Source organism: Corvus kubaryi, unplaced genomic scaffold (assembly GCF_017639235.1).
Source record: "Corvus kubaryi isolate FWS band 111438036 unplaced genomic scaffold, C.kubaryi_AGA036_p1.0 37397, whole genome shotgun sequence".
Classification (NCBI taxonomy): domain Eukaryota; kingdom Metazoa; phylum Chordata; class Aves; order Passeriformes; family Corvidae; genus Corvus; species Corvus kubaryi.
Window position 1 is genome coordinate 12,897,149 of NW_024581136.1, and position 27,147 is coordinate 12,924,295.

A 27,147-nucleotide genomic window follows, 5' to 3' on the forward strand; every position below is an offset into this window, starting at 1 on the left:
AGAGAGCGGGAGTTAATGAGATGAAAATGGAAAACCTGGCACAAAGGATTAGCTCCCGGCCGGCTCTGCTGCTGAAATCCCAAAGTTCCCGGGAAAGGCTTTCCTTGCATCATGGATGCATCCTGCCTGGGCCTGCTTTGCAGAGGAGGCATGTGCTTGGAGCAGGAAAATTTGGCTCCTCTTCACCACTTTGATCCCTCAGCTGGAACTGGGCTGTCCCAGCCTCCAGCTCCTCCTGTTCCATCGCTTCTGTGCCCCGGTGCCCAGTCTCCCCCCGGAGGGTCCCTCCACAAGACGATCCCTAACAGCATTTACAGCTGCTGGTATTAAGCAGAAATAAAAAACCCCCAAGTGCAGATTAAAAGGACACTGATGGAATGCCAGGAGAAGAATTACAGCCCTAATAAACTGCTGCCTTCTGCTGGGGGTGGGTGACAAGGGGGTTTACGAGGCCATTTAAACTTCACTGTCAGAAAGGTGTATTAAAGCTATAAAGGTCTCGTTGCCTCTCCTGTCCCCTGGATGCCGGAGCATGGCTGTGGTCATAAATCCACCTGCTCACAGCCCGGGGCGAGGGGCCCAAAGCCCCTTGTCCCTGGGAAAAGCCAGGAAGAGCAGTGAGGCCTCCTTGGCCGGGGTCTTGGAAGGTGACGTCAGCTCTGGCGCGAGATAAATGCCGACTGCGAGCCGGCAGGGACAGGATTATCTCGGCGCGGAGGCCGGGACATGCCTCGTCCATCACCCACTGCCCACCTGCTGGGAGCGTGAGAATGGGAACCCACACCCCTGGTGCCAGTGCACCCTGTCCCCTGCCTGCCACCTGAGCCCAAGGGGCAGCAGGACAATGGCTGGGACCACAGCACGGCTGCCATTGCCGTGTCAGGGTTGGCTCCTGCCTCATACCAGCCCCCAGATGTGCTGTGCCACGGCTCCGTCACCTGGGTCCTTGACCCCATGAGCCCCAGAGCCGAGGGTGTCATGGGACAGGGCCGGGCCGGGCCCTCCCCATCCCTGTGCGTGGCTCTGCCCCATCCCTGCAGTCCTGCGGGTTTGTTTGCACAGGTCTGATGACGCTGGCTCACACACCTCGGCACTCCTGCTCCAGTGCTCCCTGCCCAGGCTTGGCTCATCCTCCTGCTCCGCTCCTGCATGCTGGGCTGTGCACATAAACATCCACCATCTCCATGGGGCTTTTTGCCTCCCTCCTCTCTGTCAGTGCCTCCTGTGGGGTCCTTCTGTGCCGTTGTGGGATGTGGGTGGGGTTAGGCACAGGGACAGGAACAGGGATAGGGAGAAGAATGGGGTTGGGGCTGGAAGGTGCTTTCCAGCAGAAGTCACCTGGCACAGCCTGACTCACTGCCCTGGGGATGGGTCATGGTTTCAGCTTCATCCTCCCGGGGCGCAGTCCTGGTTCCCTGCCTGGGTGATGATGGGGACAGCGGAATGGGGGGAAACTACACCAGGGAGGTGGCAGAAGCTGAGCCACCCTGTAAGGTGGTGGCATGAGACACTCTTCTTTCCAGGCACCAGTGTGGGGCTGCTGGGGTGGCAGGGATGTGCTGGGGGTCAGTGGGGCTGGCTGGGGAGCACCAAAAGCAGCAGGACTCAATGCAGGGAGTAAAGCGTGGGTGACGGTGGCCTCTCCCCCCAGTATGCTCTGCTAGGAGCCACTCGCTCCCTCCGCTGCCCCAGTTTGGAGGCCCTCGGTCCCTGCTTCTTCCCACGCAGGCTCATTAGCGAGTTCAGAGCAAGAAAACCCGTTAATGGCACGAAATGACTTCAGGCTGTGACATGGGGAGTGGGGATCCAAGCCCAAACCCTCACACACAGCGGGGGCCGCTGCTTTTCCTCTTCCCTTTGAACTTCCCCAGCTGCCCCGAGCTGTGGTTCTCCCGAGCACGGACCAGGGCAGCTGGGACGGTGGGGCACAGCAGGGTGTGGCAGCCGAACTCCCCACCCGCTGCTGCACTGACCCCCTCCCCCGGCTCAGCCCATCCACCCCGGCTTCAGAGCAGCGCCCGGGTTCAGGGCATCACTCCGGAGTGTTTGGCTCTTGCAATAGGATGGGTCATCGGAGTTTCGGTTTTGCCAGGCTCCCGGTCATGCCATCCTCGGGGGAAGGCACGGGGAGGGGGTGCTGCTAGGGCCTGGCAAGCACCGTGCCGGTGGGCGAAGCCAGCGTGCGGGAGGTGGCCCGGGGCCCCCCGTGACTCAGCCTGCCGTGGCGGAGGCAGAGGTGGGGTAGCGATACCGGAGCTAAAAAAAAACCTGGCCGAGCGCCGGGGAGAGGAAATTTCTCATTAGCCAGAAATGTGTGGCTGAACCAGTCTGACACCCGGGGCGGCCCCCGGCCCCGACGGCGATACCGGTCCCGGCTCCACGGGAGATCAAAGCGGGAGAGGGGCAGCAAGGGGGCTCAGCTGCAGCTGGGCTGTGGCTGTTGGGGGAGTGGGACAGGGCAAAGGGGTCTGCTCATCTGAAGATGCCAGATTTAGGTGGCAGGAAGGGCTGGGGTGGGCAGTGGCATGGGTGATGCTGCCATGTGGGGTGCAGGCATCAGTATCCGTGATACTCCAGGACTGGGCAGGGGTGTTGGCCAGCAAAACCAGGGCAAGGCAAGGTAGCAGGGACGGGGGCATCTCTACCTCTTGCTTCCAGCCATGCAGCAGTCCTTTGCTCCCCTCATTCCCAAAGGAGCCAACATTTCCAGCCAGGGCAGCACGTGGTGGGAGCAATGCAGCCCCTGGCACCAGCCCCAGCCCTTACCAGCATGGCCACCATTGCTTTCCATCTGATTTCTCCCTAACAGCCAACCTTTCCCAGACCGCACTGGCTCAAGGCACTGCCCCAGTCTTGTTTAATAACCCAAAGCTGCTTTTTGCCTCCTGGTTCTGTGTTGGGTCAGATTCTGCTCCCCAAACACGGCAGACAGGCGGTGGGTGATTGATGGGGGTGCATTTGCTCGCTGGCTGCACTACCAAAGACGATGTCAGCTCCCAGGCATCTGCAAGAGAGGCGCCTCCTGCTCCCCAAGGCAGCCCCCTGGCCCTCAGGTCCCCTTTTCCAGAACATGCCAGGATGGCTGGCAGCTTCTGGGGGTCGTGTCCCCCCATGTCCCCCTTGTGGGGACACTTAGCCCTGATGAGGGGATGAGGCTGCAGCCCCAGCAGCAGTGGGCAGGAGGAACAGGCTGCGGCGGCAGCAGACGAGGATGGGATGCTGCACCATGTGCGAGTCCTCTGCTAGCAACCAAAGGAGACTGGAAGGAAGGAATGGAAAGAAAATGATTAAAACAATTCCTTTTTTTAAAAAATAATAATAATAAAAAAGCCCTGGGAAAAAGCCGTGTAGGGTCCTGGCACGTGAACAGAGTCTGTAAGTGGTCTTAAAAATTACCAATAAATAATCTTAACGGGAAACAGAAGGAGCAGAACTGGGGTGTTCGTGGGTGTTTCATGGCTTCTTGTGAGCATGGGAAAATGTGCTGGGTCCTGTCCCTTGTGCTGTGGGGACAGCCCCTTCCCGGGCCATGGTGTGTCCTTGGCTCCAGCCATGAGGCAATGACCCGCCTGGCCGGCGTCCGGCCCATCCTTGGCTGAGTGGGTTCAGGATGTGGCCCCCAGCACGGCTGTGCTCGGCCATTTCCTCAGGCACAGGGTGGCAGTGGGGACAAGGCATGGTGGAGGTTGTGCAGACTTGTGCCCTCACTGCCCCGTGCCTCGTGCTGGCCTGCCGGGTCACAGACGTGCTGTGCCAAGCTGTGCCGGGCCATGCCGAACCGTGATCCCTTCCAGCTGCGCCGGCCCCAGGCGGCTGACAGGGCTGCGGGATCCTCTCCCTGCCAAGTTGTTGAGGTGTCAGCCAAGAGTTAGCAGGGAAAACGCCAAGCAGCCGGCGAGCCGGCCAACCTATCCTCCTCAGCCTTCCTCCTCCTTCTCCGCTGCAGAGAGCCTCCCAGCCTCCCGCTGGAGCCCTGAGCCCCCGGGCCACCCCAGCAGGGCTCCCCCTTAGCACCCAGTGTGCTCTAACCCCAGCTGTGCCCCTGGGACCCCCCACCACCGCTCCCAGGGTGTTCCCCCCATCCCGGCCCCTCCACCTGGGGCGCATGTCCCCCTCCTCTGGGTCTGTCTGGAAAGGGACGATCCCCCCTCCCCAAACTTTCCAGCTCTCTGCAGAGCGGGAACAATCGTAGCCTTTGTCTTCCCTTAATCTCCTGGTTAGGAATTAAAAGGGGGGAAAAAACCCAGCAGCACAAAAGGCTCTTTTGCACGGGCTGGGAGGGGGGAAGCGCAGGACGAAGGCAGAGCACAGGCAGGGGTGCAGGCAGGGCTTGCCTTCCCCCACCCAGCCTGGCCACCCCACGCTGCTCCCATCCCCATGGCCCCAGGATGTTCCTGCAGTGGCACCCGAGGGCTGGCAGCCCTGGGAACATCATCTGGTCCCCTCAGCTCCACAAAACGTCCTCATCCCTGGCTGTGCCAGGAGTAGGCAGGGAGCATCTTTTGGGGGGAAATTGGACTGGGCTTGCACCCAGTGGGGTCAAGTGCCTCCTGCTCACTGCCATGGACCCACTTTTACACACACAGTGCCCAAACACACCCTCACCTGCCCAGCACAGGGCTCCCTGCCACCCAGAGCCCCCCAAGAACCACGCAGGCACCACAGACCTCCATAAAATTCCTTAAATAATTTAATTGAAAAAAAGTCTTTCCGTTAAAAAATATTTTTACAAACGCACGCTCGCATTGATTTCCCTGGCTGCTGTTTTTCGCTGTTGCTTTTCTTTGACCATGGAACACAGCTTTCCCCCAGATCTGTATGGAAAGGGAGGAGGCAGGTACAGGATGTGAACAGCTGCTGGGTGCACCCCTGGGTGCACCCCTGAGGCTGGGGTGAGACCCGGGGCTGGCTGCAGGGATGCTGTGTCCTGCCCCATGGGAGCAGGGTGTGCATAGAGAAGGGTGGGAGACAGGGTTTGTTGTTAAAATGAGAGGAACTCCTCCTCAAAGCAAAGCCAGGCCAGGATGAAGGGCTGAGATAGGGATGTTTGAGATGCACCAGGGCTGGTGGATGCAGCAGGGGCTGGGGGGCAAGGGAGGCAGTGACAGCCCCTGTGCCCCATTGTGCTTCTGCATGGGGGGGCTGGGGGGGTTAGCAAGCCCCAAATAGGCTCTGACATCTCTTTAGCCACTTGCTCTTAAAAGCCTCCCAATGCCAGGTTTCTCCTGATCTGGGAGAGGGGTGAGCTCTGCCCAGCGCTGCTGTTTGGGGTCCCACCACAGCAGGGCTGGGGAGCAGCCAGGGTAGGGAGCAAGCCAGGATGGGAAACCCCAGGAAAACGGGGCTGTGGTGTCCCTGTCAGTTAACATCCCAGATACATCTTGCAGAGGAGACAGTGGGATGTGGGGAGACCATTCCCTGCTGCAGGACCTGCTGCCACCTGCCCTCCTGGACTTGTTTACCCTGTGGGGGAGGACGGGGTTAATGAGAAACCCAAGAGCAGGCCTGTTCCAAGGAAAGGGGAAAAACAGCACCTGTCCTGTCAGCCTGGGAGGAAGGGGATCGGGGCCAAGCACTGAGGAGCATAGGGGTGCACCCCATCATTCTGGGGAGACTCCACTTGCTCCTCTGGACTGTCAGCAAAGCACCCCAAAAGGCAGTTAGCAAGGTGTATTGCAGCTGAGGGGCACCTGAGAAACCCAGGATGAGCAACTGGAGTTCCACTTGGCTACTGTGGGCAAATCTTCCCTAGACTGAGGGCACGGGCCCCCTGGATCTGCTGTCCCAGGGGTTACCTTGCCACCTGCAGCTGGTCTGTTCACCCTGGTGCACTCCCCCCTGCTCAAGAGCCATTTTGTAGAGGAGTGAGGTCAGTAATTCAGGGGTGCCAGGGGCTGCTGCAACCCTCCTGCTGGGGGCCAGACTGCCCAGAGGGAGCAGGGGACAAGCAGCGCCCTACGGAGAAGCCCTGTAGCTGTGGGGACCCTCTGGCACTGGGATTGGCAGCGAGCATGGCTGTTCCCTGTGTGGCTTTCATACTCCCTGTTTGGTTCCCACAGCTCCAGATTGACTTGAGGAGGGTATGGGGGAAAAAAATGCTTAGTACATTAGATAGAGTTTCCTGACTGGCTCTGACCTGGGACTCAGAACCTCCACCCTAAGTGCCGCATGGGGATTGCGCTGGGTCTCCCAGCACCACAGGGTTGGTAAAGCATCACTGCCTGGTCCCTGTGGGACAACCTGAAAACGTGACAGCAAGAGAAGGGGGGAGCAGAAAGGGGCACACAGCCAGTTTGGGGTTGGCCAGGAGGAGAAGAAGGATGACCCTGGTGGGCAGCGAAGCTGCAGGCAGCCGGGCCCATCCAATGAGAGCGCGATCGAGCAAAGGAAACTCGAGTAAAATTCTTATTGCCTTTATTCTGCCCATTACCTCCCACAGTCCTGCGGCCAGCACACACCCACGCACGCATGCACACACTCACGCACACTCAGGCACGCTGGGAGTCTCTCCCTCGGCTCGGAGGAACCGGGCTGCAGTGAATCCTCAGGGAAAGGTGAGTGAGTCTTTTGGCAGCAATCACAGCGTGTGTCAGGAGCGGGCAGCCGCGCCGGCGGCACCTGCTCCTTCTGCATAAAAGAGGAGGCTGGGGGAGCCGTGGCCCCCGGCGCAGCCCCCGCCCCAGCCCCGCTCTCCGGCCCCTCGGGGGGAGCGCGGCTGCCATCGGTCCGGGGGCGGAGGGTCCCTGTGCAAACGTGCTGATGGCCTCGCTCTGCAGTCCAGAGCCGGCCAGGAGAACCAAGAGGGTAAGAGATGAGGAGCCAGGCACCTGGTCCCCCTCCCTCCCCTTTCTGCTCCCTCTTATCTTTTTTTTAATATATCTCTTTTTTTTTTCCTTTTTTCTTTTTTTTTTTTTTGCCTAACTCCCTGCATAGTAAATTGGGTTCGGGTTCTGGCGTGCAAAGCCAAGAAAGGGAGCGAAGCCTTCCCTTCGGACACGTTCCAGTGCAGACCCTTGGGCGGAGGGCTTGCCAGGGCTGGAGAAGAGGAGTGATTGTCTGGGGCTGGTGGCCCCAGCCCTGTCGCCAGCTCGGCCTCCTCCGGCTGCTTCCACGTGGGGAACAAGAGTTAGGGAAGGCTTCGGACGTGTCTGACGGACTCAGCGGACGGGTCAACAGTCTGTGGCCTCGGGGAGGTGAGGGAAGTGAGGACTGGGGAGAAAACAGGGTGAAAAGAAATCCAAGAAGCAGAACAACTCTTCAAACCGATGAGCACCAAGACAGGGTGAGAAGTGGGATGTGCCATCTCTGTCCCATAATCCATCTTCAATATGAAGATGTGTTGCTGCCTCGCCGTTCCAGGACACGGGACAAAAAGCTGGGCTCCCTCTCAGCATGAGCGCCTTCGATCCAGGGAAGGGCGTCCCGTCCCATCCCGTCCCAGGCGACCGTCCGAGGCAGAGGAGCGCCATGTGGAGGGGAAAACAGGAAGCTGGGCTGCACCGCAAACTGAACCTGGTTGGCAGGTTCCCTTGGTCCGTTCCAATGCAGAGTCCCCTGCGGTCAAACCTGCACTGGGAGCGTCTGGTTCATCTGCAGCCTCATGTCCTGAATGCTGCTCAGGATCTTCTTCTGGTGCCCTGCTAGCGTCACCCCTATCCTAAGCAGGTCCCTGCAAGGAAAAGGTGAAGACTTAGCCCTCAGCAACATAAACAAGTGGCCCTGCCCCACTGGGGCAAGGAACCTATCCATCATTACAGCCCTCTGCCAAGCTCCAGTGCTCCCTCTAACACCAAAGGGGACTGGATGCTGAATCCTAAACCTGAACTCCCTTGGGACTGGATGCTGAATCTCAGTCCTTAATTCAGACCACCATGCACCCAGGTGGGAGGAGGTGGCTGTCAGACAGGCAAGGGACAGTGTACAGCAGCCCCAGTCCCAGTCTGCTTCCTCCTCCCCTCCAAGCAGGGACTTACTCCGCAGTCATCTGTGCCACCAGGTCAAAGGAGGCAAACCCAGCATTGACAAAGTTCTCCTTGTACCGTCCCATTTTGATGGCATCCAGCCAGTCTCCCACGGTGGTGAAGGTGGTGTAATCTGGGACAGTGCGATCCAGGAGAGGCTGGGAGATGCTAAAGGGCAAGAGAGCCACAGGTCACAGGGAGCAGGGAATGGAGAGGTGTAACTGGAAGCAGAGGAGATTTCTTATCCCTGCCCTCCCACAGCTCTATTCCCAACCACTCCAGTGTTCCCTGGAATTGGGGTAAATCCTGGCTGGAAACAAGGATGTCACTGACCCAGACTGGACGCTAGCGATGACCTTCAGGCTGGCAGCATTGCGGATGAGCTTGTCCAGCGTGTTGACGATCTGTGCAAATTTGGGCCTTAGGTTGCGGTCCCGCACCCAGCAGTCCAGCATCAGCTGGTGCAGTGCAGTGGGGCAGTCCATGGGGGGTGGCAGGCGGTAATCCTGCTCCACAGCATTGATCACCTGCAGAGAGATATGCAGAGGCAGGTTGTGAGCCATCTGGGCTCCCACAGGCAGCCTACAGCTCCCAGTTCCCTACTTCCCAGAGAGCACTTACATCCTGGTTGGACATGTCCCAGTAAGGTCGCTCCCCGTAGGACATCACTTCCCACATGACGATGCCGTAGCTCCACACGTCGCTGGCTGAAGTGAATTTGCGGTAGGCAATGGCCTCAGGAGCCGTCCATCTGATTGGGATCTTTCCCCCCTGCAAGGATACACAGCTCCATGATTTAGTGCATACTTGAGGTGTCTCCCCCCACCCCCAAATTGGTGGATCCCTCCTGAGTGTCCCATACCAGGGAGCTGGTGTAGGTGGGGTCAGCCGGGTCGTCCTCCAGAAAGCGAGAGAGCCCAAAGTCAGACACTTTGCAGACCAAGTTGCTGTTGACCAGGATGTTGCGGGCAGCCAGATCCCGATGCACATAGTTCATCTCCGAAAGGTACTTCATGCCAGCGGCAATGCCTCGCATCATTCCCACCAGCTGGATGACTGTGAACTGCCCATCATTCAACTACCAGAGGAGAGACCAGAGGGGTTTGCAACACCCTGAACAGATTGAGGAAGGATCCCAACGTGCTACCATCATCTTCCTCCTCCCTAGAGCCACCCCTCTTCTTCCACTCATTATGTCTGTGAAGAGCTTAACCCTGGGGACACCAGCATGACCATGTAGAGGGATGGGGAAGGGCTCAGAGCTGCTGCCTCCCCATGCACTGCAGCCCCCAACCCAGGGCAGGAGGAGATGGATGCTCACCCGGAGGAAGGAGTCAAGCGCACAGTTCTCCATGAATTCTGTGATGATCATGACTGGGCGGCTCTTGGTCACCACACCCTCCAGGTGGATGATGTTGGGGTGGTCGAACTGGCCCATGATGCTGGCTTCGCTCAGGAAGTCCCGCCGCTGCCGCTCTGTGTAGCCCACCTTCAGTGTCTTGATGGCCACGAAGATCTCGCGGCGGCCAGGCAGCTTCAGGCGCCCACGGCACACCTCACCAAACTCCCCTGTGGTGGGAAGGAGAGAGGGGAGCAGCATGGTGAGCCACAGGACAGGGTGAGAGGCAGCAGTCTCAGCACCTGCTGTGCCCAGCCCCAGGACTTGCCTGCTCCAATGACCTCCTCTATTTTCACACACGAGATGTCAATCTCCTTGGCGAATTCCCGGACAGCTTCGTTGGGGTCCTCGTAAGTGAAGGGGTCAATGTACACCTTCATCCCAGGGGTAACTGCAAGGGCAGAAGTCATCAGCAGTAGGGACACACCATGGGTGACAGATGCCAAGCCACTTGGCTGGCTGTCAGCCCACCCCTTGTTAGCAAAGGCTGCCCCTTTGCACAGGGTAGGAGTTTGGAGAGGACAAGCAGAGTCCATTTGCTGGGCTCTCACACTCACCATATTGCTGCAGCTTCTCTGTGTACTCGGGGTCGGTGTTGTTGCGTTGCTTCCTGCCCAAAGGAGACGAGAGGAGGTGTTCAGTAACCATCCCTTTCCTGATGGGGCAAAGACATTCACTGCCAACTTCCAAATCCCAGCACGGCCAGCCTATGCCAGAGAGCCTTCCCTCTGGCAGCCTGTGTGCAGAGCCATCCCTCCACCCGAGGTGCGATGGGAGGAGATGGCCTGGTTGTGCTGAGTGCATGGCAGGAGCCTGGGCAGAGCCCAGCTCGTCCTGGGGAAGCAGAGGCACAATCCTCCCACAGGACCCCTGCTCTGGGACCCATGTGTGGCCAGTCCAGTCCTTCACTCTGTGACTGGAGCTGCAGAGCTCTGCCCACTCTGGGGAGGGGGAAAGCTCTGTGGCAGACGTGAGCAACCCCCAAACCCAGCTTTGAAACCCTCTTCCCTGAGAAGCCAGTACCTGAAGCAGACGATAGCAATCACCACCACCACGATGACAAACACCAGCCCTGCAGTGGCTGAACCCACGATCAGAGGCAGCTCCTGGAAAGTCTTGCTGGTGGAACCTGATGGAGGGACAAGCAGGAATCAGTCAGGTTGGGAACGGGGCACGCATGGGAGGGCTGGGCGATGGAGGCGGCCCGGTGCCGGTACCTACCGCCCTCCGCAGTTGTCTGAAACTCCGTGGGGAGGCTGTAGCGGCCGTACCCCGCCACGGTGCGTGCCCGGACCTGCACCATGTACCGAGCATTGGCCTTCAGCCCGTCCAGCCGCACTGAGTTCTTCTGGCTGGTGACTGTGTTGGCAATGCCATCGCTCTGGCCTTGCTGTAGGGGAGACATGTGGGTGTCACCTCTGTGAAGCCACCCTCCATTTGCTGGCTCCCACATCCCCCAGGCATCACGTCTGCAGGGATCCCCTTTGCCATGGTGCTGAAGGCCAACTACAAGGGCTGGAGGAGGGAAAAGGCTGCTCCTGTTTTACCTTCTCTGAGTACTTGATCTCATAGTCCAGAATGATGCCGTTGGGTCTCTCTGGGGGAGTCCATGACAGCGTCATGCTGTTCCCGGTGCTGCTGTGCAGGTGCATCGTCGGCACGGCAGATGGGGCTAGGAAGGAGGGCAGGAGAGGAATGAGCCACCTGTGCCACGTTTCCCCCTCCACCATCCCACATAGTGTAGGGGATTCTCTGCCTGGGACCTGCTTGGATAATCTTGGTGGAAAGGCATGGAAAAGCTTTGAGACTGGCCTCCCCCAAGTCTCCATAAGGAGGTGTGATCTCAACACCAAGAGCAGCCTCAGAAATAGCACCCCATGCCTAGCTGCAAACTGGTCTGGGGAAGGGCCCTGCCAGCCCAAACTGGGGCTCTGTCCCCTCCTCCACTCGCCAGGAGCTCTGTGCTCCACCCCAGCAGCAAGACCCGTGAAATCAGATCAGAGTGCAGTGGCTGGAGATTACCAGCACGCTGGAGCGGGGCCAGAGCGGGAGGAAGGAGGGAACAGCAGAGCATTTGACTGCCTGTGAAGGCTTGGGCTGGTGCTGAGCCTTCCCAGGCACACAGGAGAGAAATCTCATTTCCTTCCTCCTCCCTTTGCAGCAGGCACACCATCTCTGGGGTAGGTCTAAGAGATCCAGAGCTCTCTGGAGCATTTGCCAGCCCTACTCTTCTCCACTTGCAAGCATTCTGATCTCATCTCCTCTAGGAACATGCTTTAAACAGAGAGGACAGTTTACCCAGGGGATTAGATGCAGGTCCAGAGAGCCGGTTAGGCGGCACCACAAAGGACTGCAGCCTCCCAGGCTGTCAGAAGGAAATCTCTGCTCCACTCTGCTCTGAGGACGAGACACAGCCCCTGCTCCCTGGTGGCTCCACTGACCTGCCTGGTTGGTGGTGATGTTGACAGAGGCGAAATGGGGAGGGTAGGGACTCTTGTTGGAGATGCCATTCACGGCCTGGATCTCGAAGGTGTACTGGGTGTGGGCCATCAGGTTGCTGATGTAGATGCGTCGCTCGGTGAGGCCGAGCTGGCGCGGCACGAACTCCACGTTGTCGTCGCAGCGGGTGCACAGGCGCCGCTCCACGCTGCACTTCTTGCAGATGACGTTGTAGAGCAGGTCATCCCGCCCGCCCGTGTCCTGTGGCTCGCTCCACTCCAGCACCAGCGATGTCTCGTTCACGTTGGAGATAACATTGCGAGGGGCTGAGGGGACACCTGCAGGGAAATGCGAGGGGCAGCGATGGGGTGTCTTCATGTCCAGCTCACCGCTGGCATGGGCACAGCACACACCCCCCTCCCAGACACACATCCCCATCACCTCCACAGCTTCCCTTGCCTCCCCTCCTTGCCCCGAGGAGGACTCACTGGTGCAGGCGCTGTCTGCGGGGTCCGTGTCTGCCCGGAAAAAGCCATTTCGACAAGTGCAGACCATTGCTGCTCCAGAGGTAGTCCGGCTATTGGGAGGGCAGGGGGAGCAGGGACCTTCCCCCTGCTTAGACTTGAAGGTTCCCGGGCCGCACGCTGGAGGAAAGAAAATCAGACCTGAGTTATAAAGTGAACCCAGGAAACACTCACTGCTCCCACCACAGGTGGGCAGACCCTTCCTTGCTGCCCTGCCAAATCTTAGATCAGTGACTTGAAGACCTCAGGCCTTCTACGAGCCTTTCCAACACCATCACCCATGCCCAGGGATGCAGTGCTCCAGGCTGGGGAGGGTGGGAAGAGTGGGCAGCTGGAAGCACCAGCCGGCCCAGGCACAGCTCTGCCAGGAAATGCTGTGCTCCAGCAGCAGGCCCAAGGTAACTGGAGGTGGGAAGAGTTGGTCACCACCAGCAGTATGGCGGGCCAGGGCAGGTCCATCCAGGAGGTCCATTCGTCAGTTTTGTTTCTTCACTGCCTTTTCCAAGGGTTTTACCATGCTCCCTTCCATGGAGGAAGGCCATGCTGCTTTCCAGGCCTGGCAACCTTCACAGTGCTGGGTCCATCCTCTGGGGAAATAAGGCTGGGAAGGAAAGAATTCCTCAGCCCTGTCCACAGCAGCCCCTGCGAGAGGCCTCTACCACCCAAAATCAGCCACTCAGCCCCAAACCTTCCGCCTCAGGCTCTTCAGCCACTTCTCAGTCCCGGGGTGGCGGCACCTCACGAGGTCGGCTCAAGTGGAGTGCTGAGCGAGATGAAAACATTCCTGCAGGTCCTTGGCTGAAGAGCTGCTTCAGCATCACTGCCACCTCCCTCCTCCGCTTCCGATCAGGGTCCTTCAAGGAGCCACAAGTCCTGGGATATGGCCCAATTGGCACCGCAAGGTGTTTATTTGTAATGAGGGGCACGTGAAAGGATTAACAGCACTTGAGCTGAGGAGCAGAGCGGCCTCGGGAACCTGACCCACACCTCAGAACAGCCCGGTTTATCACAGTGCTGCCCAAGGAAGTGGAGTCTGTGCTCTGTTTGCAGCTGGATGAGGTGAGAGACCCACTGGTGCCAGCTCTGCTTCAGCATCACCCTGTTTGCCACAGCTGGGGCAGCATCAGCACTGATGGCCCCGAAGGAGGGCACGTCCTCCTCGCTCCACTGCGTTAGGGAAGCTCCGAGGGCACGTAACCCTCCCACCTCCCACGCCTGTCACACATCATCCTGAAAACAGGGGGAGGTTTCCTGGTGCTTCACCAGGCTGTGGCAAGTGGAAGTTTCCTGCTATGAGGCATCTCCCGACACTCTCTGTGGAAGTTTTCCGGCTGGTTGCAGCTCCACACGGGGTGTGGAGTGCTGTGAGTCACATGCTGCAGGGCCAGCCCTGCAGGGACCCACACACAGCTCCAGGTGCTGTCCTGGGCCCCTGGTTTGTCCAGGCACCAGGCAGCAGCAACCCCAAGAGAGAAGCCCTGCTCCAGTGCAGGCCAGGGGGACGTGAGAGCAGCCCCTCACAGAGATGACTGCCTGCTCTCCAGCCCCACTGCCCGGATGGGTGTCAGGAGCTGCTTCCTGCTCCCAGGGTGCAAGCCTTCCGGCAAGGAGGCTCTTCTTTGGTCAAAACAGGACCAACTACGTGGCTCAACTGACTCCAGCTCCTTGACCTGAGTTCACCCAGCCTCTGGGCCTTCCCTTTGGAAATGAAAGCTTTGCCCGTCCCAACTGTGCAGGCTGGAAGGCAAAGGAGTGCGCAGATTTGCTCCTTGGTGAGCAGTGGGAGGCCAGCAGGAGGGCTTCTGTCTCCCCAGCCTGGGACACCCAGGCCACCAGAAAATGTGTCTTTATGTGGACAGCAGAGGCCCAGAGGTCACAGAGCAGCCTCGGCACAGGCAGACCCACCCCGTCTGGAGTCCCAGGCGGTTCAAACTGGGTGGATGCAGATTCACACATAAGGAACCAGATTGTTGAGGAATGAGAGATGACTGAAACCTCTTGGACAGGAATGCTCTGGGCTCAGAAAGCTGCCAAACATGCTTTGGTTATGGAGAGGAGCCCAGATCCATCAGGGTCAAAACCCCCTGAGCAGGCTTGTTGGGGGGAGAGTGAAGCTTGTGTTAAGCTGACCGCCCAAGCAAGGCATGGCAGCCAAGGACAGCCAGGTGCTTGCAAAGGATGCAGGAGGGATGAGGGCACTTGGCCTGCCGCACACAAAGTGCCAGCCGGTGCCCAGTGGGTTACAGGTGATAGTGGCCTCCCAGACAAAGGAAGAAGGGACAGGCAGAGCTGTCCTTCGGCAGCTGCCTGCCACCCCTAAGTAGTGCCCAGTGCAGGCAAAAGGGATGAAGGCCATTTCTTTGCATCCTCATACCACCTTGGCAGGAGGGGGATGAGCCATGAACCAGCCTTGTTAAGAAGGGGAAGAGTAGCAGAGGGACCGAGGCCCACATGCACTCCAGTGTTTTAAGTTTCCAACTCTGCTTAATAAATCAGAGCATAAAGACCTTGGTGGCAGTGTGACAGCTCTCAGCCGCCACATTTGAAGGCTGTAACCGAGCTGAAAGCTGATCCCAGGCCCCTGGTGGATAAGCCGCTGTGTCATCTCTTCTCTGCAAGAAACTGCCTGTACAACAACCACTGTCTTGGCCGGCACGCTGCGGAACGAGCCTGGGAGCTCTGGAGTGGGAACGTGACTCCATCCAGCCGGAGCTGGGAAGCCAGGCTTCCTTCTTCCTACCGAGAGCTTTGCATAAGCACTTTTCCTGCTGAAGTGTCCTCAAATAAAATAACAACTCTGAACCTCTGCACACAGATCACATCTCCTGGTGCTGTGCTGCGGTCACCTCTGGGGAGAACATGACAGTTGGTGACAGCCACAGGATAACAGGTCAGGGAACCGAAGCAGAGCTCCCCGGTCAGAAGAGGAGCCGCTGGTTTGATGGGAGGGAGAGGCAGTCTGGCCTGACAGCAGGGATCAGCCACAGAGGGGATTTGTGTGGGGTGTGGGAAGGAGGAGGACAGTAAAAGAGCCCTGCTGTAAAGCTGCCCCTGCACCCCCTATGGGGCACTGCACACCCAGCATGGCAAACCCGGCCATCCGGCTGCTTCTGGCAGCCCCTCCAGGATTTCCATCAGCTGCCCACCTCCAGGGCCTGATCCTGTCTCGAAGAGCTGCAACACAGAGCTGGGGGAAGAGGAGGGTACTATTCCCAAATACAATTCCCACCCTGGTGAATAAAGTTCAAGGAAGGGAGCTGAAAAAAACACCGAAATAAAACCCTTCTGGCAGCAGCAGAGAGCAGTGACTCATCCCGTAGGCAGCCTCCATTATTGCATGGGATGCAGGCAAGCAGCAACAAACCACGTGTGCATCCCCAAAACTTTGGGGTCCCCTCCCTTGGGGAAGGCAGGGATAGCTGTGACACACTGGGAAATACCAGCTCCAAACTACCACGTTTCATGTTTTGACTGCTTTCCCATTCACACTACAATATTCCAGCATCCTTCCAGCTATTTCTCTCCCTGTAGGACTGAAGTAGAACGCCTCGCCTGAGCCTAGATAAATTAAACTGATCATATCCCTTTGCCCATCAACCCTGTAATTTCTTTAGAGGCAGCAGTCAGGTTTGCTTGGGACGATCTGTGCTTTATGAACCTGCACAGCTCGCTCCCTTCCCGCTGTCGTAAGTGGCTACAGATGGAGCAGAGCTGTGGAAGCAACAGCCTGGCTACAGCCGAGGCGGTAACTCTGTTTTTAAGTCTCTCTTAAAAGGCAGTTATTTTAAAAAAAGTAAAATAATCACCCTTTGGGTGAAAATATTTCACACTAGTGCAGTCCAAAAGTGAATGGAGTAAATCTGAAGGGAGAGAAGGGAAAGAGCCCTTGGGGGTTTGAAGTGGCATCCAAGGAACAGTCAGGAAAACAATTTTTTTCTTTTTTTTTTAAGAAAAGAAAAAAAAAATTTCAATAAGCAAAGCTGCCTCTTGAGCCACAGCGGGTCACAGGCAGGACAGCAGGGGCAGATTTCCTCGACTGTGTTACAAGTAACCCATTGTGGAACTGCCTGGCTGTAAACCGGCAGCTCTCCCTGCCTTCCCTGCTGCTGCCTTTGATCTGGAAGCCCGGGCAATTAATCCCAGGCAGTTTCACTTCCTGGGTTTCATGCAGCAAGCCCATGTTGCAATGCAAAGCTGCAAACAGTTGGCAAGTGCAATGCTTGCTTGGCAATTTTTTTTTTCTTTAATTCAGGGTGATGTTTTCATTAGTCACTGACTGCAAGGGAAATTTATTTTTGCAAAAATTCTGATTTTGGTCCCAGCCTGACCTGCACTCACCTACTGATTGTGCCCAAATGTTCAGTGCCTGGGGCCATGAGAAAAGAACGATCAAAAAGACTCAGAAATGGGTCTCAGGAAGGTGTGGTGTCATGCTGGACACTGTCACCTCTGCTGCTCCTGTGGTTTGGGTATCTACGGACTGCACCACACAGACTCAGTCCCCCCTCCCAAGTGGGGTGCAGGCTCTGGGGGCACTGTAGCCCTCCTGCAGGGCTTCCCCATGAGCAGAAGGACATGCAAGGAGGGGCTCACTGCTCACCCTGGCACAGCAGCCTTTCTGTCTTTATGTGAAGCCGGCAATACAAGGGGTGCAAATCCCAACAAATCCATCATGGAGCACATGCCCAAGAGCATTTCTGGGGAGCTCCTTGACACCAAATCCCCTGAACACTTTGGGTGCCTCCTAAGCAAAAGGAGAAGGGGTGGGGCTGGGGGGAAGGCTGAACCCCAGGGGTTGCAGGGCTTGGGGTGGGAATGCAGTGCATCCCAGCCCGTGGAGGCATGTGGGAGCCTTTGCCCCCCTCCCTGGCCAGCAGCTTCTCCTTGTCCTCCAAGAGCTGCCTCTGCAGCTCTGCATGGCAGGGAGTGTGTGGGAAGCGGCACAACCCCCAGAAGGGCCGCGTGCTAATTAAATAAAGATAATGAGGCTGAGAATGAGATGCCAAATCAATGCTGTGGCAACTCAGGAGTAGAGCGCCAGGTACCAGCCTGGCGTATTGCCTTACAAAGCATGCCAAAGAAACTGTCTTCAGTCGGGCAGGATGAGCCCTCCGCTCCCGAGGGACCGGGATACAAGCTGCATTGTAACAGGTCTGAATGCGAGCTCTAATCTTGGCTCTGGATGGAGATAAAGAGGAGGAGGAGATCTTCAAAGGCCACTGAAAGTCTGGGGAAAGGGGGAGATTTACAACAGGGCTTATCCCATCTAAGCAGTAACTGGGTATTGTTATTTATTAAAATGCCATCTGGCACTCTGGAGCGCTGCTCGCCCACGCGGTGAAGCCTCCGGGGGCTCCCCGGGGCGGGAGTGATGAAACCCCAGCTCTGGGGGGCTTCATCCACACTGCTGCCCATGACACAGGGGCTGGGAGACTTCTCGGTGCTGCTGGACTCTCGAAATGGAGTAAGGGAACATCCAGCCGAGAGGAGAAAAGGAGCTGAAGCTCCAGCTTCTCCCAGCCCTTCTTCAGCTGTTTCCACTTAAAACACACGATCATATGGCGGAAAATCTGATCCTACAAGCGCAGCGCAACTTTCCCAGAGAAACGTGAGGACACCGCCGCTTCTGCCCAGCGAGAAGGCAGGCTGCCGGATGGAGACGTGCCCACGGCCCAGCGTGGCTTCCCTGCCTGCTGCAGCAGAAGCTGGGGCTTGGTGGGAAATCAAAGGCGCTGGGAAAGCTGCCACATGGGGGTCTGTCCAGCTCGGCGGATGTGGAGACAGGACCTTGCCCCAGGTTCCTGAGTGTAATCTGAGGAGCTCTCAGTCCTGCCTTGGGATGCTACCCCCTGAGCACAGCCCCAGTGCTGGCTGGAAGCTGCATCACCTTGTGCCCAAACCCCACTCTCTGCTGGGAAAGAATCAACACTGTGTATGGTCTAAGATCTCCCAGTCCAAGCAAGAAGGAAAGCAGCTTCCCAGGAGCACGGACCTCAGTGCAGTTTGAAGTGTGGATGGATGCCTGGCACTGGTGTCCATCTGCTCAGGGGGAGCCAGATTGGCTGCTTACAAGACTGACGCAGGGGGCCGTGGCACTGAAGTAAGGGCTGTGCTGGCACTGATGGTGCTGGAGGTTCTGGATCTCCGGCAGAGCTGCGGCCCTGTGGAGACTGAGCTCTCCCTAACTAGCCACAGCAGCATGGCTGTCAACTCCCAAAGCCAACAGGGAGGCCAGCCTGGCCCGAGCCCCACATCACGGCCCATCCCAAATCACATGGCCCCTGCCAAGAGCAAAGGGCCGGTGCCAAGCATCCCGTCATCGGTGAGCACAAGGCATCCAGCGCTGGGGGCCCAGCCAGCATCCCACTCCCTGTGCAATGCCTGCAGCCAAGGGGAACAGCAACCTTTCTGCCCTAAACCCCAGCCACCCCCGGGCAGGGTCCCAAGAAGCTCCAAGCCAGCTCCCAAGAAATCACCCCAAGGGACTGCAACATCCATCCAGACAGATTTTTTCTTATCAGCACACCCGAACTGGGGTTAAACAGCAACACCAAAGCTATCGTGGGAGAGCTGCAGGACTCACACAGAGCTATCCTGCTGCTAGGGTGGCTCTCCATCCCCAATATCTCCATGTGCAGAATATGTTTCCTTCCCTTCCAGCAAGAACAGGGAGCTTCAGATCCCTTGCCTTCGTGCTGCTCCCTGCCATCCCTGCTGCAAGCTTTCAGTGCTGGCAGGGGGAGCATGCATCAGCATGGCTTCTCCCACAGCAGAGCCCTGCTCACCACCCGTGCTTCCGAGTGCCTCCGCACAAGCAGCGTGAAATCACACTTGCCAAGAACAATCACTTGCCCCAGCCATGTGCACTGCAGGAGGGAGAGGGAATATGCTGGATACAGCAGCAGCGGTGAGAGAGAGATTTTGGTAATGCTCTAGGGCTTAAATGTGCTGGATCCCTGCTGAGGGCCATGCCTTCAGCTGCAGTTCCGTGCAAGGGGATGCATCCTGCAGAGGATGCAATGGTGGTTGCTCACCAGTGTGTCCCAGCAGACACTGCACAAGTCCAGAAAGCAAAGGCTTTAAGGCTTCGGAGTCAAACTGCAGACCAGTCCTCTAAGATATCACCCTGCTCCCTCATCAGGGAAAAGCCTCCAAAACCAGATCGAGCTCAACACAAAACCACCTCCTTCACAGCAATGCACCCACGGGGACAAAAGCCATGATCACTCTGCCATGCACATACCTTGGCACTGGGTATCCTTCATGGTGGGCTCATATCCAGCAGCACACGTACACGCTCCCACGGGTACCATCCACTCGCCGTCACCGTTGCAGTACAGCTTTAGGGGCACAGACACCTCCACTGCATTGGGGATACAGGTGCCTGGTGCGATGACCAGGGAAGTGGGCTCGGCCCCCGTTAAAGTCTCCGGGAAGATAGCAAAGCCAGCAATGGTGTTGGAACATTTCTTGTAGAAAGCCCGGACGGAGATGAGGGACATGCAGGCTCCCAGGTCTTGGAAGGCGAGGTAGAAACCATTCTTGGAGAGAGGGCCAAAGCTGCGCACCTTGGTGTTCACACGGCCAGACTCAAGCTTGGAGAAGCTCTCGTCTGGGGCAATTGTATCCACTTTGATATAGGGGTTCTCCATCCAGAAAGGACTGTTTGCGGAGGCAGAATCCGTATCTGACTCATAATAGAAGAGGTTGAAGGTCTCTTTGCAAGAGCCAGGGATGTTGGGGATGCTGTTGCAGTCCCGCACAGTGAACTTCAGCTCCACATAGACGCGCTGGACATCCTGGCGCTGGATGAATTTGGTACGAAGCCAGTTGTTCTGGTTGGCCTCCCGTACGTTGCAGACCTGGTACGTGCGGATGGGGTTCATGGCCTCGTCATAACCACTGACTTCTTCCCACTGAGATTGAAAAGGAAAGGGTTAGATCCCCAGCCAGGGACGTCAGTGCCATGGACACATTGTGAACGGCACAGGGTGGGGGGGAACAGGCAACAGTCAACAGGGAAGAGCAGCAGCTGCACCTCCACCCGTCACAACCCTCCTGGTCATCAAGGTGACTAAGAGCAACCCAGGCCAGGGACCATGGCACTCCCGCTCTGCTGGCACCGAGTCAAGAGGGGATGGTTTCATCAGGTGAGGATAAGCACAGGAAGGAAGGAGAAAAGATGTAGCCAGCTTCACAAAGGCACTGGTGAGAAACCATGATTCCCATGGGGCCAGGGCCAGCTCTGCCCTTTGGAGGTCAGGATCAGTGCTGGTTCCAAACTTACCCCTGTCTCTGGATGAGTTGTCCATGCCAACTCAGAGGTCACCCACTTCGTGTCCATCAGGGTCTCTGGAGAGAAAGGAAGGAGAAAAAGAAGTAATTGGAGATGAAGGCCAAGATTAGAGGGGAAAAAACCAGGAGGAGTGGGGGAGAGGAGAGCTGAGCCTGACATTTCTGTGGAAAACAGCAACTTGGGGGGTGAGACATGGTGGGAGGAGGAGGGAGCGGCACAGACAGACTCCAGATTTCTCTTCTCCTGTCAAGAGAACAGGAAGAGCGAGGCGTCCCCAGAGAGCTGTGCTGGAGCAGGCAAGCAGCAGGACGAGGAGCCAGCCAGGTGGCCAGGGGGAGATGGGGACAGGCTGCCATCCCCAGCCACTAGCACGGCCAAACGTGCCCCCCAGCCAGTGCAGAGGGTGCCAAAGGAGGAAGACCAGGCGCCCCTGTCCGCACCCTCCCCCTCTGCATTGGCAGGGAGCGTATTTACTGTGGCTGGGGTTGAAAGGGCCCGTTCCCATGACAGGGCGGTGCGGGCCAGGCAGGTTTATCCAGAGGAGGAGGGACTGGCAGGCTGCTCTCCCAGAGACGCCCCACATCACTCATTTTACAAGAGGGGAGAAGAATTTGACCGTCTGGCCAACATTCCTGGAGCAGACTACAAGACAAACCACCCCGGCAGCATTCCCCAAACAGCCCCAGCCCCAGCCTTGGGGGAGCGAGACGCTTGTCTGGGAAGAGCTGCAATTGCAGGCAGCTGTCGCTAATCCCGGGCAGAGCCGCGTGGCTCCGCACGAGCACCACGCGCAAAAACCGGGAGTGAAACGCAAGGATGAGAACACACTGACATGCTCAGGGGCCAATGGCCCCTCTGTGAGCTGCTGGCCCTGTGAGCCCCACTCCAGGGATGGCCCTTAGGCTGTTTGGAGGGGAGCAGGCACCCCGGGGTCCTCTGGATCTTCTCTTGCCTAGGGGGGGTTTCGCGGAAGGGGGATGCAAATGCCTGGAGGCCCTGGCGTGCTCAGGGGGGTTTTGCTGCCTGCACCGAGCAGGATGCAGGACCAGCGCCAAAACACCTCCCGGATGAGGGCATCCCCCTCCCCAGCCGCAAGTATGGCCTCATCCCAAACCCCGTGCAGCTCCCCACGGGCTGCCCATCCATCCGTCCACTTCTCAGCCCACCCAGGCTTGAGATGAAGGGCAGGGAGCCATGGCTCTCCTAGACCCAGCAGCAGGCTGGGAACAGCTCACTCACGCCAGCTGGGGCACAAGGACATCCCAGGGCAGCTCAGTTGTACCAGCACCACGGCTCAGCCCCACAGCAAGAGGCAGTTTCAGCTTCTTTCCTTCCACCCCAGAAAAGCCCCAGGCTGACCCAGCCAGGGAGGAAGTGTGGAGGAGGAAGGAAGCATTCACGCATGGCAGGGTTTCGGATGAAGCCCAAACGGAGGTAAACACCTTCTTCCCGCGTCTGAGCCCAGGGAGACCCGCCAGCAGTTCCCAAGCCAGCACCCACAGACAGGCTGGGAGCACAGGCTGTGGGTGCCACCACGGCACAGATAAACAAGCACGTTTGGGGACACGTGGGCTCTCTGACCGGCCTCGTGGTTTGCCAGGTTCCCAGCTGGGCCAGCGAGCCTGCTTCTCACCCAGGCTGTTCACCTGGAGCAAACACAAACACAGTCCCATTGCGGGCTGGTGGCACTAGCAGTGGACATGGCACTGGGGACAGAAGGAGGAAAACCTTTAATGGTGCCAGCTCCCTATCGGGAGAGGTGCAGAGCGGCACCATCTACAACAGACACCAGTGCAGAGATGGTTACTGGGCAGTGGTTATTTGCTGTTTCTCAAGAAAACAAACTAGGGGCATCTGGCAAAAACAGAGGGACAGAAGGAAGAAGCCCTCTGCCAAGCAGGTAATGCAGGAAGGTGGGACACAGGATGGGCAGAATGAGTCTGTGCACCCATAAGACAGCCTCTGCTTGGTCCCATGGCACTACGCGCCCAGGGGACATACCAAGCCGTCATCTGTCTCCCTTCCCATTTCCCACACCATCAGTTACTGAATGCCAGCAGGATTCCAAGCATGGCTCTGCATGGCCACAAGACCACTGGAGATGCTGCTGCGCTTCCCAGACCCCTGCGTGGGGTGGCTGCCAGGGCGGGTGGGCAGTGCCAGATGATGGGGGAGCAGGTTCCAGAAGGGGGCTGCCCACACCTCTCAGAGGGACAGGCCCCGCGCTGGCTGCCCTAATAAGGGCACAGCGGTGCCGTGAGGGCCCAGACATGCCGTGCTGGCGGTGAGCAGAGCCAAGTGTGTGCTCAGCGCTCACAGTGTGGGGCTGCCAGCCCCCGGTGTGGATACTCTGTGTGGGTCCAGCCAGTGCAAGGCCCTGCTGCTGGCACAGCCAGCTGGGGGTTGTTTCTGCAGGAGGAGCGGGGAAGGGATGCCCGGCTTGCTCAGGGCTGGGGCTGCTGATGGATGAGCGGCTGTGGCGGTGAGTCAGGCTGGGGAGATGGGGATCTAGGTGGCAGGGTGTGCCCGCAAGTAGAGCGACATAAGGATGCTGTGGCAAGCCACAGCATAGCTTGGACTGACCAGACCATGGTGGGTGTTTGCTTCCCAAACCTGTCCAAGGTATGCGGGAACTCTCCTGCCCAGCAGCAGGTCCCATGTAGGAAGCGCTTGCCATAGCAGTCGTCCCCTCCGGCAGCATCCTTCCCCTCGAGTGTCAGCCGTGGGCAGAACCTCAGCTTGGACAGGAGGCTCGCTGCCTGCATCCTAATTTGGCAGCATCTGCCATCTGACCAGCAGAGGAGAGAAAAAACTGACAGAGCCAAGCTGGCTGCTGGCGTGAGAGCCACGTAAACCACACAGAGAGAGCGGGGAGGGGAAATAATAATAACAAAAAAAAATCACCGAGCAACTCAGCTAAAGGAAACAGGCTGATCACAGAGGGCAGTGGGGGTTTCCTGCAGCCATAGGAGTGACCCAGGTGGGGTCAGTGGAGCCTCCCAGACCCTTGCGGCCTGCCACCGTGAAGGCAGTGGGTGGAAGGCCCTGTGGGCTTCTGTGCTGCGTGATCCAGGGTCTGGTGGCACACGCTGAGCTGAGCTGCAGAAACTGCTCTCAGCTCTTAAAGGTGCCGCAGAGCTCTCACCGTGGCCTGGCCCTGAACCTGGTCCTCTCTCCCAAAAACACTGGGCTTCACTGGTTCAGGACCAACCAGCTGCTCTCTCCCTCCGGCCCATGGTGCCAGAGGTGGCCTGAGAGGTGTCACCGGTGATTTCCTGGCGCGGTTCAGGTTTGCAGGTACTGTGGAGGGACGTGAACGGCGTCAGGGCTGGCTGAACAGTGAGTCAAAGCCACTTCAATCCCGCACACCACAGCAAGAGCCTGGTCCCATTAGTCAACGGGAAATTGGCTCCCAATTTCGCCAGCTTGGGGAAGTCACCCTAAGGCTTGCTTTATCACTGTCTGCAGCGCAGGGGAGTTGTCCTCTCCTTACCTTCAGCTGGGCAAAAGCAAGAGATGGAGCAGGAGCCTTGCTATGCTCAGCAAGTGCAGCTGGCCATGGTTGACTCCACATCGAAGCAGGAGTTCCATGGCAGAGTGGGATCCCAGGATAGGGAAAGATTCTTACTCCTTGGACAGGGCTGTGAGCATCATTCTGGCTGCCTCTTGCCTGCCCTCCAAGTCCCCTCCCAAGCACATCCCGAGCTGCAAAGACAAGGGGTCCCCTACCAGCAGCCCTCCCATCACCTCCACAGAGTCCCCAGCAGCTCACTAGGTGTTTGAAGCCCTGGCAAGGACCCATCTGGAGCCAGGGACCTCTTTCTCCCGGTGCTGAGGCTCAGGAATGCAGCATGCATGGTCTGAGGCCAGCGAAAACGTTTGAACTCCCCCCTTAAGAGGCCCAGAGAGCCCGTCTCGCGCTGTTGAGCGGCAGACGCGCGCAGCAGTGATGGCTGAGCCAGAAAAGGGGGGGGAAATATCAAAATTCTTTCAAGATGAAGCCACTGGGGAAGACTCAATCGTCTCCACCAATAAGCTCCACTTTAAACGCTCTCTCCTTTGAATACGTGGACTGATGGCTTTTATCAGGATATGCTAGCAATGTAGAATGCCAGCTCTTTGCCCCGATGAGGAGAAGGCAGCTCATGCAAGTCCACAGCATCCTGGAAGAAGGCAAGGGAGAAAAGTTAGTAAAGACACCCACGCAGCCTCGCTGCAAACAGAGGAACCTGTTCTGCAACGTACCCATGCTCTCTGGGAGCTATGCACACCATGGCACCATGTCTGCAGGAGCTCAGCGTGGGGCAAGTGGCCCAGACTGGCCTTATGTGGCCACTTGCCCCATGCTGAACTCCTGCAGATGCCATCAATGGCCAGGCCATTTGCCCCAGGACATGGCTTGGCTTCCACCATGATGGCTGCTAACGGTAGTGCCAGATGCCTCTTCCCCTCACTGCCATGCTTTTCTTCTCTGGAAGGAATGCCAGCTTGTTTAGAGATGCACTTTAAATCTTGGAGACTGCCTGCTAGTCAAAAAGCCACCAAAAGGGGCATCTCTCTGCATATTTTAATTTCCTTCTCGGTTTTGAAGATAATTACGCCAGGAGCGAGTGGCCTTGCGTGCTCTCCATTCAAGCACCTATCGGTACAATTAATCCCAGCACTGTTCTGAGCAGCGGCACAAAGGGCCTTTGGTGTAAGGTCCTTTATCTGGGAACAAAGAGCTGCCTGTGGGAGAGAACCTGAGGTTGCACTTTTCCCGCTGACAAGCGTTCAGTACACAAAAGCTGAGCCACGGGAGCACCCTGTGAGCTCGTCAGGTCTGGGAGACCCCGCAACACGTTTTCTTGAAGCATGCAGCTCACCCAGATCCCTCCTCCTCCTCCAGGAGGGTTCTTCCCCCTCTGACCCCAGCTAAACCCTGTAGCCATCCTCCTTCCAGGCAGGGGATGTCCCTGCTCCAAGGCTAGGCGACTCCACATGCTGCCTGCATTTAGAAAGCTCTCCCGTCCCGCTCAGCCCACGTGCTCCGTGGATGGAGCACACCACAGACAGCAGCTTTGGAGCACAGGAGGTGGCGTGCTGGGAGGTTTCAGCACTTGGCAGCCCCTTGTGCCGGAGCTGCACTGCAGGGAGGAGAGGCTCGTGCTGATGCGGTCAAGAGCCAGGAGAGCAGGGAGGAAGGCTGCAGCCAGGGTGGGAGGCAGCAGGCAGGGCACCAGCAGGCATCCTCGGTGGTCAGGGGGTACCCATGGTGGATGTGCCAGGCATGGGGTTTGGGAGCCTGGGGAAGGTTCTGGCAGGCACTGTCTGCTAGTTCCCTCTGCAGAGATGGGGCTGGCAGCACTGCCAGCATGCTGCACAGCTCACATGCACTCATCCTCCCCCAGGAATCCCATCTCTTCTGGGGACCCCCTGCACACCGGTCTACCCCAGCACCCAGTGCAAGGCCAGGGGGCTGTGCTGGTTCCACCCTTGCCCTCCCCGACTGTCAGGCTGGGCAGGCCAGGCAGTGCGGTTCAGCCCAAGGGAAGGGCTGGAGCACTCCCTATCACCGCCCACGCTGGGAACCTGTCCTTATGCCGAGCAGGGCGCCTGCTGCTCCCCAGCGCCAAGGGGGGAGACGCGAGGCTGCCGTGGGAGCTGGCCCCCACCCCATCCCTTGCCAGGGCAGCTGGGGGGCTCTGACTGCCCATGCCCACCAATGTCCACCTGTCCCAGGTCCGAAGCAAGCCGGCGACTTGTCAATGAACTGGGAACAAAGGGAAGAGAGGAGGGGAAGAAAGAAAAAAAAGGGGCCTGTATCACAGCTGTGGCCCTTCATGCCAAGGGCGTTTGGCCCATCATCAAAGGAGATTGGATTTGCTGAGGCAAATGATGACACATCCACTTCAAGCGGGGCAGGTTCTGCCTGCTGCTGGAGGCGAGCCACCGGAGTGAAGAAGTACTGTGGGCACTTAATAATAGACTCATTATTTCTGCATTATGGCAGGGCCCAGAGGCCCCAACTGAGATTAAGGCCCCTCTGCGCACACAGGGCGCATGCACACACCAAGCCGGGCAGTGCCTGCCCAGAGAGCCCAGCCAGGGGTGGGCAGCACTGCCAGTCCCAGCATCATTCACCACTGCCAGTTCTGGCCCTGCCAGAACCATGGTAAGCTCACAGCAGGGCCCAAAACTCCAATTCCAAGGATGCATCCTTCATTTCCCAATCCCACACCTACACTGGGGTATTAACCTCATGCCAGGAGACAGTCCTGTGGCTCTGATCCACTGGCCTACTGCATCTCTCTCATAGTCCTCCCCACCCGATCTCAATGTCCTGCACCTTCTGCATTGGCAAGGTCCAGATCCCAGATGACTGGGAGCTGCCTGGCATGTGGGGCGGAGGGGGACAGGAATGCTCCCTCCATCCAGCTCTGCCCTGTTGCCGACCCACCATCCGCTAACCGGCTGAAGAGGGTTTTCCGGCCACGTGCTCCTCACCAGGAGCTGTTTCCTGATGGCTGCAAGACAGACTGAAGCATG

The 27,147-nt window shown here is 58.0% G+C and overlaps 1 protein-coding gene across 3 annotated transcripts in view; it reads right to left on the reverse strand.

Moving 5' to 3' along the window:
- Window positions 1-6,397: 6,397 nt before the first annotated feature.
- The window catches only part of EPHB3 (EPH receptor B3), a 31,102-nt gene continuing 10,352 nt past the window's right edge, over window positions 6,398-27,147 (reverse strand). For 2 of the 3 annotated variants that reach the window (XM_042041992.1, XM_042041994.1), the window contains exons 2-16: window positions 20,611-20,675; window positions 19,567-20,239; window positions 12,288-12,443; window positions 11,802-12,137; window positions 10,908-11,032; window positions 10,582-10,750; window positions 10,384-10,489; window positions 9,918-10,015; window positions 9,629-9,751; window positions 9,283-9,530; window positions 8,824-9,039; window positions 8,583-8,732; window positions 8,295-8,488; window positions 7,974-8,129; window positions 6,398-7,669 (exon numbers count right to left, since the gene is read on the reverse strand). In XM_042041992.1, the coding sequence (XP_041897926.1) occupies window positions 7,561-7,669; window positions 7,974-8,129; window positions 8,295-8,488; window positions 8,583-8,732; window positions 8,824-9,039; window positions 9,283-9,530; window positions 9,629-9,751; window positions 9,918-10,015; window positions 10,384-10,489; window positions 10,582-10,750; window positions 10,908-11,032; window positions 11,802-12,137; window positions 12,288-12,443; window positions 19,567-20,239; window positions 20,611-20,675 (2,924 nt within the window). In that variant the 3' untranslated portion in view covers window positions 6,398-7,560. The remainder of the gene's footprint in view (window positions 7,670-7,973; window positions 8,130-8,294; window positions 8,489-8,582; window positions 8,733-8,823; window positions 9,040-9,282; window positions 9,531-9,628; window positions 9,752-9,917; window positions 10,016-10,383; window positions 10,490-10,581; window positions 10,751-10,907; window positions 11,033-11,801; window positions 12,138-12,287; window positions 12,444-19,566; window positions 20,240-20,610; window positions 20,676-27,147) is intronic. The other variant, XM_042041993.1, reaches the window with a different exon arrangement.